This window comes from Hetaerina americana, unplaced genomic scaffold (genome assembly GCF_022747635.1).
Source record: "Hetaerina americana unplaced genomic scaffold, ioHetAmer1.1.p SCAF_15, whole genome shotgun sequence".
Classification (NCBI taxonomy): domain Eukaryota; kingdom Metazoa; phylum Arthropoda; class Insecta; order Odonata; family Calopterygidae; genus Hetaerina; species Hetaerina americana.
In genome coordinates this window covers 10,372,273-10,389,706 of record NW_027286625.1, presented here as the reverse complement: position 1 = coordinate 10,389,706, position 17,434 = coordinate 10,372,273, and the positions used below count along the sequence as shown (strand labels likewise).

Genomic DNA, 17,434 nt, shown 5'->3' with positions numbered 1-17,434 from the left:
CTTAGCATGCCAAGTTTCACTCGCCGCAAAAATCAGATTGCGTAATTTCCATTATCCAACATCGCGCGTCTTTCCCCCGGGGTGCCGCAAATTCCCTCCAGGGAATCGCGCGCATGCGCTGGAACTTCCCAAGGCGACCGCAGCTCTGCAGGCTGGCGGCACCGTCACCGCGCCGGTCGCACGCGGTCTCTCCTTGCGGTGTGGTGTCGGCGTCGGCATTCTATCGCTTGCCGATCGTTGCTGGTGGGAGAGATATTTTCTCTCAATCAACGTTAACCCTACGATCCCAGACCTTTGCCCGTGGGGTGGCCGCAGACAGGAAACTCAAGTTTTTTTTTCGGAGCGGAGAGATCCCCCTCCACTCATACCCTCTAGCGCCTACCGCGTTTATATAAATTCGGTTGCGGGTCGGCTCGGAGAGACCATTCCTGTCGCAAGTCAGAAGAGGCCTTTTTTTTTAAAGTGCTTTTAACTCTCTCTCGCCAACACACACACACACACTCACCCCTTCCTCTCTCTCTCTCTCTCCAACCCCCCTCCCTCTTCCCATCTTCCCACCTCGCCTCCCCCTTCGGCGAAACTGGGATAGGAAAACCGGCCGGTCGGATTGAATTGGCAACGCCCTCTTCCATCACAACAAGAATCGTCTGGAGTTTCAGCACCATTCATTCATTCATCAGATAGCAAGCGGTCGACGTATCCAATCGCTCACGCCCGCAGTGCGAATTCGCTCCCCAGAGTCAAGGAATCTTCCAAGTTCCATCCGTCATCAATCGATTCAGCAGACGGGTGTGTTCTTGTTTTTTTCCCGATCCAAACCCTTTGGCCCTGGTGGATTTCGCCCCAAAAAAAATACATTTAGAAGCGTCTGGGAGTAGGGCTCCACACCACACGGTCTGAATCGCGCGTCATCCGGCATGTCGGCGAGCAACGGGTGCGTGGGTGGACTGGCGGCGGCCAAGTCCAAGGGCCTCCTCAGCGGCGGGAAGGGAGGCGTCGACGGGGCGAACGACTCTCTGGTCGCGCTGAAGATCAGCAACGACAAGGCGTCTTGCGCTGGAGTCGCCGGGGAGCATGTCTCTGATCCTCTGGAGAATGAGCTGAACGTCAAACCGCTGGAGTTATTGCCGGAGAGCGCCGGGAAACAGAGGAAGGTATGGTGTAAAGAACGATTGTTTCTTTTTCTTCCTTCCATTCGGTGATTGACGGTTGATTTGACCGGTGTCGCTTTGCAAGCCAACTTGCGCCTATACGAAGGGCGTCATGTTACAGTGTTTAAAATATATCTCGATAGAAGTGACTGTGATCATATTCGACGGTTTTTTTCTTTTTCATATCCAAAACCAATAATGCACGTTAAAATTATTAATCGAATTGTAATGTAATCTTGTCATATAGTATGTTCTACGTCCCTGACGCGTGAAAGGATATCTCAAGGGACTGTTTTATTCGATTTAAGTAAAGAATCTGAAAGGGCCCATGATTTTGTTCCGGCCATTTTATTGTCCTCCGTAGAAGCGCGTGTGACCAGAGGTAAATAGTTCGACCGTTAAGAAATTAATTTCTCTTACCCATATATTTATTTAATGATGAAAGGCAATACAAAAATATCGCAGCCGAGAAATACCTAGTAGATAGGCGAACCCTCTTCCTCCGCGGATCATGGGACTTATTATTAATTTAGCGGAAAGACGGGTTTAGAATTGTTGAATTGCGCAATTTTATTTATTATGTTCTTTGTAAAAACTCATAACATCTTTTAAAAGTCATGTGGTTTCCTAATTTTTGCCTGCAGCAGCTTCCGAGGTGAACTGATGCAAAGTTGCATAAACAATTTCCCTTTCCGTTGCAATCGATTGAATTCGAAGAGTCCTAGTGCGCGTGCGGTGGAGATAGGGCTACGCGTGTGTTAACTGAAAATTTCTAACATTGGGTTAAAGGTATTTATGAGCATATCTTTTTATAGGTAACAGAAACTATAATAATCAATAAACATATATATAATTTTATATATATATATATATTTATATGTGTAGTTGTTGAAAGGTATTAATTCAAGTAAAAAGGTGTTCTTTTTATTTATCTAAGAATTCTTGTTAGGAAAAGCGACTCTCTTAAATATGAGCGGAAGAATAAAATTCATAATTTTTTTTAAGAAGGCAAAAGTAGTACACTGTATCAAGACTCGTTTTTCATATATTTGAAACTAATGGATTTCATGAAATGCCCCGAAATGACAATCGACGAAGACAAAAAATAGTGAAAATGGACGAAGACAAAATTGAACTTAAGTAAATTGAAGCTTAAATATTTGGTAATGAAATTTTGTGACATCAACAGGCAATGGTTTAGACAATCACTCAATAATTGATTGTATAAGGAATTACATTTTGATAGAGGTAAATGAAAAGCGAGAAACGAGCATCCAATTTTCGAGTGATATTTGATTAATTATATTATTTAAGTAAGTAACTAAGTGCATTCACATGCTAAAACAGAGATAACTGTAATTGATTCCTAAAGGGCTAATAAAGTAGACTGTTTTCTTCGAAGGGTAATTCGTACGCTTTTCAAAAAATATTCTGTATGTTAATAAAAAAGCGAAGGACTTACCGAGATCGGATTTATAGGAAGTTGAGGGTTTTACGTAGAACCATGTCGCTGCCGAAGTTGGACTAATTCAACTTGTTCATTGAAGATCGTCACTTATTTCTAGCAGGAAGGACGATGACATAAAAATATAACTCTATTTATTTCCTATTCACTGGTTTTCAATTAAATTGCTTCCCACTTTACCTGCAAAAGCATTCAATCTTTCCTCCCATAAAATACACATGTTAAACTAACCTTTTAGATGTTAGAGGTGTGACACGCAAGTGTGTGTAGAGCGCTCGAGTCTAATAGAGGGCGATTCTGGACACCTCGAAATTCACCCAAGCTTTTATTTGTTTCGAGTACCAAGTCTCCCTGGGAAACCACAGTCGGCCCAGATAAAGGAACTCGCCCCTCTAATCTAATGCGTGAATTTCACGTGTCCTGTGAGGCTTGAGTATTAGGAAGGACATCCTCGCCTATCAATCGAGCATTCAGGTTTTCTACGGTTTTGTTTTAATGATAAGGATGGCGTGGAATATATATCACTACCACAAGTTCAGAACTGGAAAATTTCAGATTTTTTACTGATTCAAGTTCATTCTAGTTCATTCACTGGATTTATTTTCATTCTTATGTAGTAAAAAGGAGGAGAAAATAGTCTCATGGGTTTGTTTCTTAGTCTATGGCCAAAATCCTATGCCTTATTCAATGATTCAGTTTGATTTGTTATGGTGTCCAGAATCCAATTGATATCGGAGCACGTGATTAATATTTTCTTCTAACTTTTTTAAAATATCTCTATATAAAGGGACCTCAGGGATATGACCAGTGTGAAAATAATTACTTAATAATTTGTGATTATAGTAATTTGATAAATTTAGTCAACATATTCTACGAAGCAGTCTCTTAATTCAGAATAGGATAGTTATACTTAACCTTATGTCGTTGATTTTTTGGCATTCATGTTAAGAGGTACCATGACTTCACCCTCCTACCTTCTCTTCTCTTCCCCCCCCTGTCAGGGTCTCTCACTGCCCACTACCACCGGTCATCATATTTTCCAAGAATTAACTAGTGCACTTCCCCCCCCTTTCCCCCCTCGCAGCACGTGGCTCATCCCTTCCACTAAAACCAGCAGTGGGCTCTGCTTCCTAGAAAGTTACCTGTTTAACCCATCTTCCCCCCCCCCCACTATCTCCTACGGATAATTCCTTCCCTATGTCCTTAAGCCTTTAACCCCCTGCTATACAACAACCCACTCCCGATACTCCAGCCCCTCGTCCTCCACTTTGCGGTTTTTCCTGTCATTAACCCCCCATTTTTCGCTCTTTATAACATCTCCGCCTCTCCCCCCCATCCTCCTCTCCCCTACTCGACTCTCCCTCCCCAACCACATCTGCTGTCCATATAAATAAGGTCTCCTTACTATTTAGTTTGTCTTGTACCTGATGATGACTCTGTGAGTTGAAACGCGTCGTACGTTTAATAAACTGTGGAAAAGTGCAAATTGTCCTTATTTCATTATTTCATTTCATTAAGAGGTACCGCCTATTAACAAGTAAATATGGGGCCTCCTCGGTTGGCAGTTCATACGTGGAGACCTCGGGTATTCGAGTCACCACCGCATACCGAAAGGATTCGAACAGAGTCTTCGTAAATAACAACTAGTCAAGAAAGGGGGTTATTTCAAGAAACACCTGTCAAGATTTTGACTTCGTCTACTCTTTAAATAATGCAGCCTCTCCCCCTCAATTGAAGGTCAGGGGACAAGCGGCAGGTGCTTATGCAGGAGACAAGTCCTGCTGTAGAGCTGATATTCGTACTGGGGAATTCGTAAGAAAACTACCTGAATACCTGATTGGAGTCGAAATAACTCCCTAAATAGCTAGTGACTAAATCTGCAAGGGAAAAGACAGTAGCTGAAATAGCTTCTTGGTAAATACGTTCTCGTGAATTTTAGGGCCTATGAAATATCTGAGCAAGACTATTAGGCTATGGGCGTATGTGGCGGGTGAAATATTGGGCAATGGGGGGGAGGGGGTGGGAGGTGTGTTCGCCCTCTTTGAAGATGCTTGTCGGGTCAAGCAAAACGACTCCGTTTGCTGGTCACCATGGCGATAACCTACGCGTTATCAAGCAAGATAATAATTATTTACTTCTTGTCTTTCAATAACTTATGCCATTCATGTCTACAGGAATTTAGGGTTACATTACCATTGAAAAACTAATTTAGCAGGGAGGTGCGTAGAGGATACAAATTCTGAGTTATGACTTTAGAAAACCGTGTCTAAATGTCAAGTTTTGCGTTTTTCTGTTGCTAGAGGAAACGGAATGACAGCAGCGGGAAAGGAACTACCCTCACTTGTTGAAAAAATATTTCTGGTTGATTTATTTGACTACATGGTGATTGAAACATCCCCAATGTGAGTAAATGGCCTTCCATCGCCTTGTCTCCCTCTCTTTGAGAAGTTTTCATAATCCCATCTCCCGGATACTGCTGTCATCTATGCATGTCAAATTACGGGCTATATTATTTTCAAGAACCTCCATATTAGAATGAATCGCAACTCTCTGCACAAATTAAGTCTCACCCCCCAGAAAATTAAGCATATGAAATCTTAAAATCCGCATTACAATTTTGATCTGACGTGCCACAATGTTAAAAAAAGCAGCAGACTTCCTCATATCATCACTGATATTCCTTCCTTCTAGTAAATTGAAGCTTTGAAATGTTCAAGAAATATTTCCAATAATGTTACATTAAGACGCATTTTGATCGATGTAAATGTGAAAGTCCAAATTCCATTCGAGGTCCATGATGTTTTCATTAAACGCGAGCAGAAGTTGCTAAGGAAAGGTCATTGGCCACCAAATTTCAGCCCACTTTCTTCCAAGCTCTGCCTTGAGCTCTATTCTTACGGCTGTGTTGGAAATCCAGGGGGCCGCGGTGTTCATGAGCCTCCCTCGTGAAAACTGCTCCAGAAATCGGGACTTGGATGATGATAATATGTAATTAAATTGGGTAATAACAAGCACAATAACTTATGACACTGTAAAAATTGTGAGCCCAGTTATTTGACGTGCACTCAAGGAATTTGGGAACTTTTGACATGTAAAAAATGTGAGCTCAATTATTTGACGTGCACTCAAGGAATTCGGGATCAATCCGACACATACAGGAGTTCCAGAAGCGAATGTGTTAAATGATCGATGGAAACCCATTGTATGAAATTCATATGTACACCCAGATGAATTGTCCAATAATTAAACCAAGTTTCAACCTACAAAGGCAATTAAGTTATTCAAAATTAGTTGGCGTGTATTATATTTATAAAATTCAATCCGGAATACTTCATGAATTTTCACACTCCAAGGTAGGTATTCTCTGCATTGGAATAATACATCTCGAGTCGACCTCGGTTCTCCGATAGAAGAGGTGATGCTATCGATTGCACATGGGATGAAAAACACGTGGCACAAATATGGGCCCCCACTGCTGTAATTCAGCGAAATGGAATATTTGGTCTGGACGAGCTTCACCCTGCGTCATTTATCACAATCTTGCTTCGGTATCTGCAGGGTCATTGCAAACCTCCGTTGTCCTTGGGTATCGTTCATTGCTGTAAATACATTCATATCACAATGCGTTTTATGCCAATATCGCGTTGTAACCTATCCGATGGAGTTGGGTTTGAAGGGGAAGTCATTGTTTTGTGCAGTTTCAATGTAAAATCATCTTTTTTATAGGTTCCAGAAATTTGGAAACGGAAAGTAAAGTTACGACATTACTTACATCTATAATATGTTTTCTTGAGTGGAAAGAAATATTTTTCACGATTGACTGTATGTGTAGGTATTAAAATCATCAGTTTCGCTTCCACTGCCGGTGGTATTTTTATTTGAAAAGACCTCCCTGATTTAGACCAACTTTAGTGGTGGAACAATAGTTAAGATGGGTAAGTATTCAAATATATCCGGTCCATTCCCGCCGTGGACATGGATGCTGTGCTTTCTGGTTAGGTTAGGCGAAGAATTAAACCGTTGCTGTTTGAAGGATCTTAATCCACTACTACCAAAGAGCATATAATCCTCTGGTGCTAGCTCAATTCTCTTTTAATCTCTTAATTTAGGATAATGCAATGCATTTAATCTCAATGCAGTGGTCATGAGCACGAGGGTTGTCGACCTCTTACCCAGACTAACTGTTGTGCACTTCCCTTTGAGAACTTCCTTTGTCCCTCCGCGTAAAGCTCGCCCCTTTGGATATCCTTGACCTCCCCGAATGAACGACGTACAGCGGGATAGCGTAACAAAAAAACCCTTGGGTTGGAAAGCTCCATGGATTTGAATGCGCGGCCTACCCCTTTTGTTATCGACCCCATTCTCTTTCTGTGGAGGTGGAAACGGAAGGACGGGGCTGGGTTTCTGACGGACCCTTTTTGTCGCTCCCTGCTTCCTTCCCCTAGGTTACCAACCGGAGGAAATCAGAGCAAGAGGAATTCTTCGTCGTTCTTCTGAAGCAGAATAGGATAAGACCGGGGGGTGGGGGGGGGTATCAGAGGAAAATAAGCAGGCGCGGTCTGGCACAAGCCAAGGACACCTAAGCTAGAGGTACCTACTGCGCTGAAAGGGCTGGAGTCGCTGGAAACAAAGAAGATACACATGGATATACTCGTGTGGTACGTGCCACTCTACGGACCAGAGACCTGGCCCATTGATCAGTGGAGAGGGAAAACTCGAAAACGTGTATGGACGCCAAATGTCAAATGCATAGAAAAAAATTGTGAACAAAGTAGTATTAAAAGAGTCAAATGTCTATGTGAAGCGCTGTTGTTAGAGTCGCTAACCGATAAATTTCAGCAAATAACGGTGAAGATCGATTTTCTTTTCTCATTGATATTTATTTTGACTGACTATTAAAGAGAAGGCGCCCGCATACACGTTCCCAATGTCAACGAGGGTCAATATCTACCGATGAAGCGTCACATTTTCCCCGTAGAAAAGATGCGAAATAGTACTTCCCGGCGGAATCTTAAGGGTTTACTGTAAGGGCGGAATATCCTGAGATGTCACAGATTACTGAGCGAAGAAACGGTTGATTGTCGGCTCCAGATCATTCCGCCCTGAGTTTACGTTCAAATCCCATCTATAGCTGTAACTGTCAAGGAAAAAGAAGACCCAAATGAACTGGGCACCCCTTGAGGTGATGGATTAATTCGGTTGATCATAGAAGATAAAATCAAGGGTTTATAGCTGCAGTTCGTGGCGTCCACCTCCCTCTACACCGCGATGCATTAATTGCTATTATTTTTTCATAGTAGCATATTAAGATAGAGAGGTTATAGGTTAACTATATAAATTTCGCAAAAAAATGTTAACCTGGCAAGTTATTTTAGAAATTACAAGTTACATCTGCTATTAAATTGAGAACTTCTCTCTACAGATTATAAACTTTAGTTCCAAGTACTTTATCAAGTAAGCCTATGAAATAGATGTTAACTCAAAAATAACATAAAAACTGGAACTTTTAGTAAACTAAAGCGGTGAATGCGTCTCATAGAATATTGGTTAGCCCTCCATTTGTCCAATCTATTAATTCAATTGTGGTATCAACGATCGGTGGCAACTATATCACCTGTCCCACAGTGCGAGGATTTCATTCCTGCCGAAGGGCATTTTTTCGGCGAGTAAGAGATTTCGCGGATTCCGCGGACCCAATTCCCTATATCAGCTCTTAAGGATCGGCTCCAGCTGAGCTCTCCGTCATCTCGCGGAAGCACTATCGCGGAGGAGTCCGCGTTGGCTCTCCTCCCTCCCCTATCCTCAATTCGAAGCTTGCAAAGGTAACGAAATCATGTTTTTTTTCGATTGAATACTTCCCGAGTACCCGAGCCCGTTCTTGGTCAAACTTGATTTTGGAGGCGACTTAATCGTAAGATGTGGTCAACTGGAGCATGAGCTGGTCCATTTAAAACATCACGTCTCACCGAATAATTGATCGAAGCACTTTTTCACTTGATAAAATCACAATTATCAAGTGGAAAAGTGCTTCGATCAGTTATTCATTATGTTCGACTTCCACCACATCACGCCTGAAGCTACTCAATTTGATCATGTCTCACTCTGCGAGAGACAGTACTTTGACAATTTTCAATAAACTTATGTTCCCAAAGCCCGAGATTAACTTCCGCAAAATGCCGAATATATCAATAAGGGATAAATACATGAGACAAATAAATAAGTAAGTACGTTGCAAAAAATACCAGGAAGTAAGCCAATTAGCATCAGATAGGGTAAGATGGAGGGCTGTAGTCAACCAATCCTTAGGATTGAACAACCAATGGTGAAAATACCGAAATCAGTTCAAAATTGACTATGTTTCACTCCTTACGGATAACTGAAAAGATGAATATTTCTGGATGGACGTATTATATTTTGAAAAAAAATTCATTAAATGCCATGGGTATGTTCAATGATCTTGATGCAATTTTATCAAAATATTTTCAAACTTTTATGGGACAATTTATGGAAGCTTTATTCACAATTAGCGTATGCTTGCATTGTAACCCAGTGGCTACGCAACACCAACAAAAGAGTCATGTGCTCCGCCGTCCAGTAGCAGGTAGCCTCGTTGGCAGTGGGTTTGTTTGAGGGCGAGAAGATCTCGAATTTAGATCTCCATTATACCCCTTGACAATCAGAAGAATCCTAATTTGACTTTCTGAGTATCTGAGAAACCGCCAACAGCCCAGGGAAGAGACTGGTCCCACAACTTCGGACGTGCGTGCGGCGTGGGATTTCAGGATACAATTAAGTCTGTAGACCTTAAGGATGAAGACAGTGATTGATGCATTGCGCAAAATTTCAAATCGACACTACTGCTGCATGAGAAATATTAGAATTTTGCTGTCAACTCGATTAGCAATGGTAGAGTTATTGCAACACTAAGACGTAACTAAGTAAATTCAAGTTTGTCCAGTAAGTTTTGCGTTGGTTATTTTACACGCGTCATGGCATTCTTATAATTGTTGTTTAAGACGCTTTGATGATATTGATATTAAATTATGCGAATGGGTATGCAAAATTCACAATCGTTTGCTCATCTGAATCTTCGTGTTATCCTGCGAACCGTAATCGAGGCGCACGGCAGTGCGTGTAACATGATAGGCCCTGGCCATTTAGAGAAAGTTATGGGAAAAAATGAAATTCAAAAGAGAAAATTAGGAATTAGTTTATTTTCCGGGGAATTCGAATGGCTGTGCTTGCTGCTCCTGCTGTGAGTTCGATTCCGCGCGAGAAAAATAATTACTTTCGTGAGTTTTTTTGAGAATTTTTTCTTTTGCATCTAACTTTGATTTCATCTACCTAGGTAAATGTAGCGTTTGAACTATTTAATCGGCTTGAGATTTGAACTCATACTGTCAACGATGCTGGTCGAGAAAAAAATATCCTCAACATGTCCGTCGACTGTTGCATCGCTTTGCTTCATCCCATCCTGCCCATTTTCAGTCATGCACCGGGGAACTCATTGCGACACCATCAACCACGTACACTTAAAAAAAATCAACCCTCTCTCCCGTCCAGCCTCTATTTCCTCGCTGCCAGCCCTCCCACATCGCTTCTTCCTCATCCCGCCTCCCCACCGACAACATACTAGATAAATAAAAACCACAAAATTGAACCCAAAGGATGTTTTTTTAGATGAGGGTAGAGCTCACCAAATACTAACGCCCAGCGGCGTGTGAAATTCGACAGGGAGTTGATGACAGGCACTTTAACTTAAAGATGAAAAGAAAAGGCTGAAGAAAGCTTCAATATGGAGGAAGCCTTTGCTCTATTGGAAAACTGGATGAGGTGAGAGCCGTAGGGAAAACTTTTGAGATTTTGGTGATGAGGAGGACGGACAAAACGAAATGAAGTTCTGGGCATGATAGCGGAAGATAGTTAGCTATTGGAAGCAATGCGAAATAGACAGGACAAGTAGGTTCAGCAGATACTGAGAGGCAGTAGGATACTGAAAGCCATAATAGGAGATGGACGGAGGAAAGGAACCAGCATTTTTGATGGAATTTTAGAGGTTGAAAATATTTAAGTGATTTCATTTAATAAAGTTAATTAATTCTAGTACATTAAAGGAAAAGAAAAAATTCTTTATGGTAATATTTGGGATTTAGGAATATTTCGTGTCATGCTGATCAGGGTATAGGAGTGCTGTATGTGACTGGTTCCATCAAAAAATAAAATAACCCAGTGGAATATTATAGTAATAATCGTAGGAGATGGGACGAGTTCCTTTCTCGGTGCTTTCTCTGCGATTATCAGAAAAATCTGATTTTCCCTGAAAATCACACAGCATGGGTGGCGCTGAGGGTGCCGCGAGGCAGCACCTGAAATCGAACCCGGACCCCCCGGTCGGTGGCCCAGCACTCGACTCGCCAGATTAATACGTCCAGTATTTGGTGAATAAGGGGAGTTGGGAAAAGTAATCGTCACCCGTTGTGACCATTGAAACCATGGTAGCGTTTTGATAAACATTTTTTATTTGGAATCGGGTGTGTTTTTCTGAAAAACGGAAACGGTTTCATTTCGCACCATATAAATATTTCCACTAGGTGAAATTTTTACGCATATTTTTAATGTTTTGAGTGGCTCGCGTCCATCATGTAATCCCGTTCGTTCGTAAGAGTTTTAGCGAATCAGAAAGTTTTCCAGTTTTGACTTTAATACAAATTATCCACATCATTACCCACATGTACGTGGTCTGTTTGAACGGTTCCCGACATTTTCGAATAGCGCGCCTTCGGTTGGTTATTTTTTTTTTAAATCTGCTCTAAGGCGTTGGGTCCGCAGTTAGCTTCTTAAATAACCGATTGAAAATAAAAATTCCCTTTAACGCTTTCATTTAAATATATCCTGACATTTGTTTTATTTCGATTTCTTAAATGAAACATCTTCGGAAGCATGGCAGTATTTGATGAAGTACCTCCAACGCGACTACTTCAATATCTCCCACGTGTTCTCTCCATGTCAGACCTGGGTGGCATCCATGTATTTCACTTGGGGTGCTATTGTTATATTCTATAGGAGTGAGGGCATTCGGGAATTTTATTACCCAGGGGTGCGTCTATCCACTTAATTTCAAATAAAGATTGTGACCTCACTTGAGATGCCACCACACCCTTGGAATATCCTTTCACAATATTCCGAATACGTCTTCCGATTATTTATTTCGTCGCAAACTCCACCTAAGTTTTGTAAACGAGTTTAATTCGTATTTATGTCGTGCGCTCGGGTGTGTTCAACCATGTGTCATTCAATGAACTAAAGAATGAAAATGTAATATTCATTTTCCACAAATGAGCTTGGCGTGTGAGATAGTGGGACAAAGGAATTTGTTATGAGAAGGATATTACTCTGGGTCGTGTGGATGTTTACGTCGCGATTGATACCCTTTGGAGGGTACGGTATTGGATGGTGTACGGTATTCGCTTGCCCCCTATGAAAATTATCACGAAAAATCTTTTAATTACAAATAAATCATTTAAATTATTGTTTTGTTGCAATTCTATAAGGTTCGTTAATCAGAAAAAGATCCTATTTGTTATTATTATTAGGTATATTAAAAGATGCGTTACACAGAAGGAGCAGACATTTTCGAGAGGCCGATGAAAAAAGATTTCTGACATGGACACTTTCATGTTGAATTATTATTGTCCATGCTTGAATACTTGGGCAATAAAATGAAACAAATAATTTTAAAAATTCATTTTGGTGGATTAATTTTGGTTTGGAACAATTATTTTGGAAAATATTGGCACTTCCATGTGCGGAATTCGTACACAATCATATGTCGCTTTCACGTGAAGTATCTAGATCATAGAAAAATATCTCGATCAGTGTGCTTAGACGACACTGTTACCTGTTCTTTCAGATGCAAGTTTTCTAGCTATTCCGAATCACTGTTCTAGCCATTCCGAATACTGTAAAGCACACCGTGCATTTGTGATGGCGGAGAAAACTCAAGATTGGGCGAGAGTAGCCAGATCACAAAATCATCCATTTGATTTGTACACCTCTCCATAGCCTAAAATATTTGGAAAAATGAAATTGCATAGAGTTCTCTGAGTTCAGATGCTAAATAAAATCTTTCAGCACACACTAAGTGGGACTGAAATATTGTATTGCACTCAACTGGTTTCAAAGTAAAGGTTGCTAAGATCAAGGCAAAGAGGTGAGGCGCCATCCACCAATTATTCAAATATTTTTGGAGCGCCCAACTGCGATTCCCACCACTGTCTTTCAAGAGCGAATCCTCTCCAAAATGACATCTGGTTCTCTCCCCTGGTGAGACCCTCTCTTTAAAGCTGACGAATATTTAGTCTTGATATTAATATTTAGCGTGATACTGAAGTTCACTCTTGATTCTTCATGCAGGTATCATACTGGATGTCAAACCTCTAAAGACGATAAGCATGTTTTCCGAGTACTATTTCCCTTCTCTTCTCATAGTCTCTAGCACACTTCATGCCTTCAAGAATGCCTATTTCCTCCCTCCGTCTATATCCCTTAACCAACATTCTCATGTTTTTCATAGCCTTCATTGCATGTATTCCGCCACCTCCTAATGTCTTCTCTCGCCCTTTTTCCTGCCTTCATCGAATGTCGCCGAACGATTTTCTCTCGATTCTTGGTAAATCTAAGGCTTTTAATGTCTTTTTATTTGTCATTATTGTTTTCTCTGTGTCAGAATAGCAAAGGCATCCATCTGATCTGCTCACGTTTTCTTCGCTCAGGAGTAAGAGTAGTTTCACGAAACGTAAGTTAAAATCTCCACGCTCCATTTCAGATTCTTCACCACTCCCCCACGTCTCTACTCAACGATCCCGAACATCAATTTCATCCATTTTTTTATGCATACAAGTTTTAATAAGCTCTCGACTTCATTCACACTTCCAAAATCACGCGAGGGGATCTTTAGTGGTAGTCCGATTCTCGGTCCGGGGACTGGGTCCCAGTGAATGAGATTGGCAAATTCATTATGGTATCCTGTTTGGTCGCTGTCAATTTTCGCCAATTTTTTGTGGTGAATTTCTCTCTTAGCAAGATGAAATCCAAGCTTGACCTAAATTCGGGTTACTTTCAAATTTGCACGCCGTGATCACGAGGAACCTAAAGCATGTGATTTCGATGATGCGTGGGCGTATTTAACCTTTTCAAAGGAAACGGACCTGTCTAGTTTCATAGCTATATTTATTTGCGGTTTATTTACTGGCCGAAAGGTTACTGAATTCATCCTTCGAATAAAAGAATATCATAGCGGTGATTCGGTGTAATACATTCACTACGTTAGGGACGACATTAGTCTTTTACGGGAAACCACTTTAAGTATTTATTCTAAGATATGATGTTAAATGGATAAAGGGCGCATTGATTGGCAGTGGGATGTTGAAGACTGTAATAGACGGGAGAATGTTAGGCAAACGAGGAAAGGGAAGGAACAGGATAGGGATGTTGGACGGGATAAAGGGAGGAAGAAAGTACTCGGAGATGAAGAGGGACTTGATTTCGAGCAGGATGCTGGATTTTGTGTTTTGTTAGCAGTAATAAAATGTTTGTTTGGTAGTTTTTTCCATCCAAAAACCTACCTTAACCGGTAGATTACCTAATAATAATGTGTTAAAGTGAGGAAATGGGATACTAAATACAGTAATAGATGGGGCAATACTTCTAAGGAATGGAGGTGGCGCGATAAAAAGAAAGACACTTTGGTTGGAATTACAAGTGTTAGAAAGTATGCAGAGATATTGGAATGAGTTATTGGAATACATGTATGTGGTACGGGGTTTTAGGATGTTTTTAATGCACGTGTATATTACCGAGCAGACTATGAAAGTGACGGGAGGAATTGAGAATGGATGATGTGTTCTGATGTACACAGTGCGCTTAACTTCTCTTCTTCTCAAATTTCGTCTGAAAATGGAGATGACTGTAGAGAAGGTTGTTTGTTGATACTCATATAGTTTGAGGTAGTATGTATTTGTACTGAGAGGCACTTATCGAAATTATCATTCTATGGACATTTCGTAATACACTTTGGTAGCAACCGATGACTCCATGGTAATAATAATGATGGTCTATTTTGATAATGGTCTATTCTATAATAATGGTCATTAGTCTATTTTGGCTCGTAGCCTGTTGGATAATATTGCCAGTTACTTAAGCTAGGTGTTACCATGGCATTGTATGAATGTGTCTGTTACTTTTGGGGTGAATTTCTCAGAAAAAATTTACATTGACTCCCGAGTATATTGTTTGAGGATTAAAATGTCTAATATTTAATTTATTACTGTAACACATCAAAATGAAATGCAGCTTGTTTTTCAGTCTCGCTAATGTTCACCCCTTTTCATGCAGACCAAAATACCATTTCTTTCCGTGTGTCTATCTTGTTGGCCAACATTCTTCCCTCGATTGCAGTCCTTGTGATTCCACTGCCTCTCAATATGCCTTACCTTGAATCCTTTCTTCCTCTATTCTTTGAATTCCTTCCAAAAATCTTCTATCCTTCCTTACCATATCCAAAACATCTTCATTTGTGTTTTCCTTCATCCACTTAATTTTTTTTCCATCCTCATTCACGCCCAAATCCTTAAACTCCAATCCTTATCCGCTTGTCCCTTCGACCCGTTTTTCGTCCCGTTCAACACTACGGTCCATATTGAAGCATTCAGATGTATTTTCTTTCTCTCTTAACTTACGGACCCTGTCATTAAACGTATTATTTTTGTAAATGTTTCTTACAATATGCATTTCTTTTTTTGATGTTCTCACTATTTTGCACCGTTTCATCTACATAAAAGGTTCCCAAATATAATTGATAGGTTTTACCTACTCTGATATGTACCCTTCAACTTTAATGACTGGCCTAGATTTCCTGTTTCTCAACGATTTCTTTATCTTCGTGTTCTTATTATTAACATCTTTCTACCACGCAGGAACTCGTTTCAGTTTTTATTTGTGGGAAATTTGGTGTAAAAAATCCAACCGATTGTCATAGTGTCAATATTGGATCGTGAATTGCATATTAATTTGTTGTATCAGAACACGCTTGAACATATGTTCTTGATGATGTGTATGTGGATGCAACATGAAGCACCGCCTTTGAGTGGACATGCATTGGTTGCTCTATAGGATGGAATTACTTCGCCCCCAGAAACGATGCTTGGCTTTCGAAGAGGGAGGAAGAGGGCCATTCGGAGAGATGGATAGCAAAGGTGACCCTAGTCGGGAAGTGACCACGGGATGTCGGACGTTATACCGAGCATACCCCACGTCTCTGTCACGGTCAAGCGCTCACTCACCATATTTTCCTTACCCTTTCATTTCCGTGTTTCTCGCCATTTTACCCAGCCCGGTTGACCGGCCGTGAGTCTGCGCACGTGCGAACGGCGCAGAAAACCGATGGCGGATCTCACGCGAGAATCCCACTCCCCCCCTCCCGTCTGCAAAACCCCCGATTTCGCAATCCGATGGCAAAAGTTTGCCATCTCTCCCCGCGTTTTGTTTTCCTCTCCCGACGACCGCCCTCGCACCGCTCACGACCCGTTTGCCTTCGTAATGGTCCCGTGGGAGAGTGACGGGACGGGAGGGGAAGAGATGAGGAAGAAGAGTTGCCAAGTAACTTACGCGGTCGACAAAAACCAACGTCGGCCCCTTCCCCCCCCTCTCTCTTCTGCTCTGTATCGGGTCTTCCTCGAGCTTTTGGTCCTCGGGGCGGAAAACGTCGCTCTAGGGGAAATACCTAATTCGTGGAGTGAGCAGTGGGCTCTAGCTTGTTGTCCGATGGAGCTCTTCACCACGTTTACATTCGAATGGCGACGGCGTAAAAGGGAGACGTGGACGTAGAATGCTGCTTTAAATGCCCGAGTAGTTGTCCGAGATCGTCAAAAACTTGCCTTACATATAAAAAACCTGCCCCTTACTAAAAAGGTGGTCACTCCTATATGTCGCCACTGCTAGATAGCCACTATTATAAGTAGGTTAGGAAGGAAAAATTTGAATGGTTTCTGAAAATTATTATATTAACTCAACAGGCATAACTATACTTTACAATTTCAGGCTTCACTTCGTGGAATTGTTTGATGTACTCATTAAATGAGCTTGTAATTTTCCACAGGCTTCATTTCACAGTAGAACGCGTTTAACTGAGTTGCGGCATCATCAAGTTGGTATAATAGGTAAAGGTAAAAAGGAAACCTTATCTTTCTTTCTTTTTTCAAGCGAGAGCGAATTTGATGACAGTGAGATGTTGAGTGCGGATATAATAAGTTAAATTTAAGAAAATATTAGTGAAACTTTTGATATGGAGCATGATTGTGTATGGTGGGGAAACATGGTTGTTGAAGTAAGGAGGATGTTTTTAGGATATCAGTATAGATATGTTTGGAAAGAGTGAAATGTAAGAAAAGGAAAAAGAACGAGGAAGTACTAGGAATGGTGGATGCAAAGCATTTTAATTGGCGATTGCATATTGAAGGCTGTGATAGAGGGAAGGGCGTGGGGCAAGGGGGGCTGAGGGAGGAAAAGGAAAGTCATGTTGGATGGAATGAATGGATAAAGGAAGTATGTATGCGGAATTGAACAACCGTTCAATGTCGTGTCGAATGTATCGTTGCGTTTGGTTAAAAGTGGCAAAGAAACGTAGCGTTGTTCAGTAATTGTCCACCCAAAAACCAAAATTTAACGAAAGACCACCTAATAATAATATAGTAATAAATAAATAATTCGTAATATTGCTCCTTGTGCACATTATAATAATACAACGAAAAATTATTTCTAA

At 41.1% G+C, this 17,434-nt stretch overlaps 1 protein-coding gene across 1 annotated transcript in view; it reads left to right on the top strand.

Moving 5' to 3' along the window:
* Positions 1–221: 221 nt before the first annotated feature.
* Positions 222–17,434, top strand: part of LOC139686788 (hexokinase-4-like) — a 66,550-nt gene continuing 49,337 nt past the window's right edge. The window contains exon 1 of the mRNA XM_071583833.1: positions 222–1,154. Coding sequence (XP_071439934.1) covers positions 918–1,154 — 237 coding nt within the window. The 5' untranslated portion in view covers positions 222–917. The remainder of the gene's footprint in view (positions 1,155–17,434) is intronic.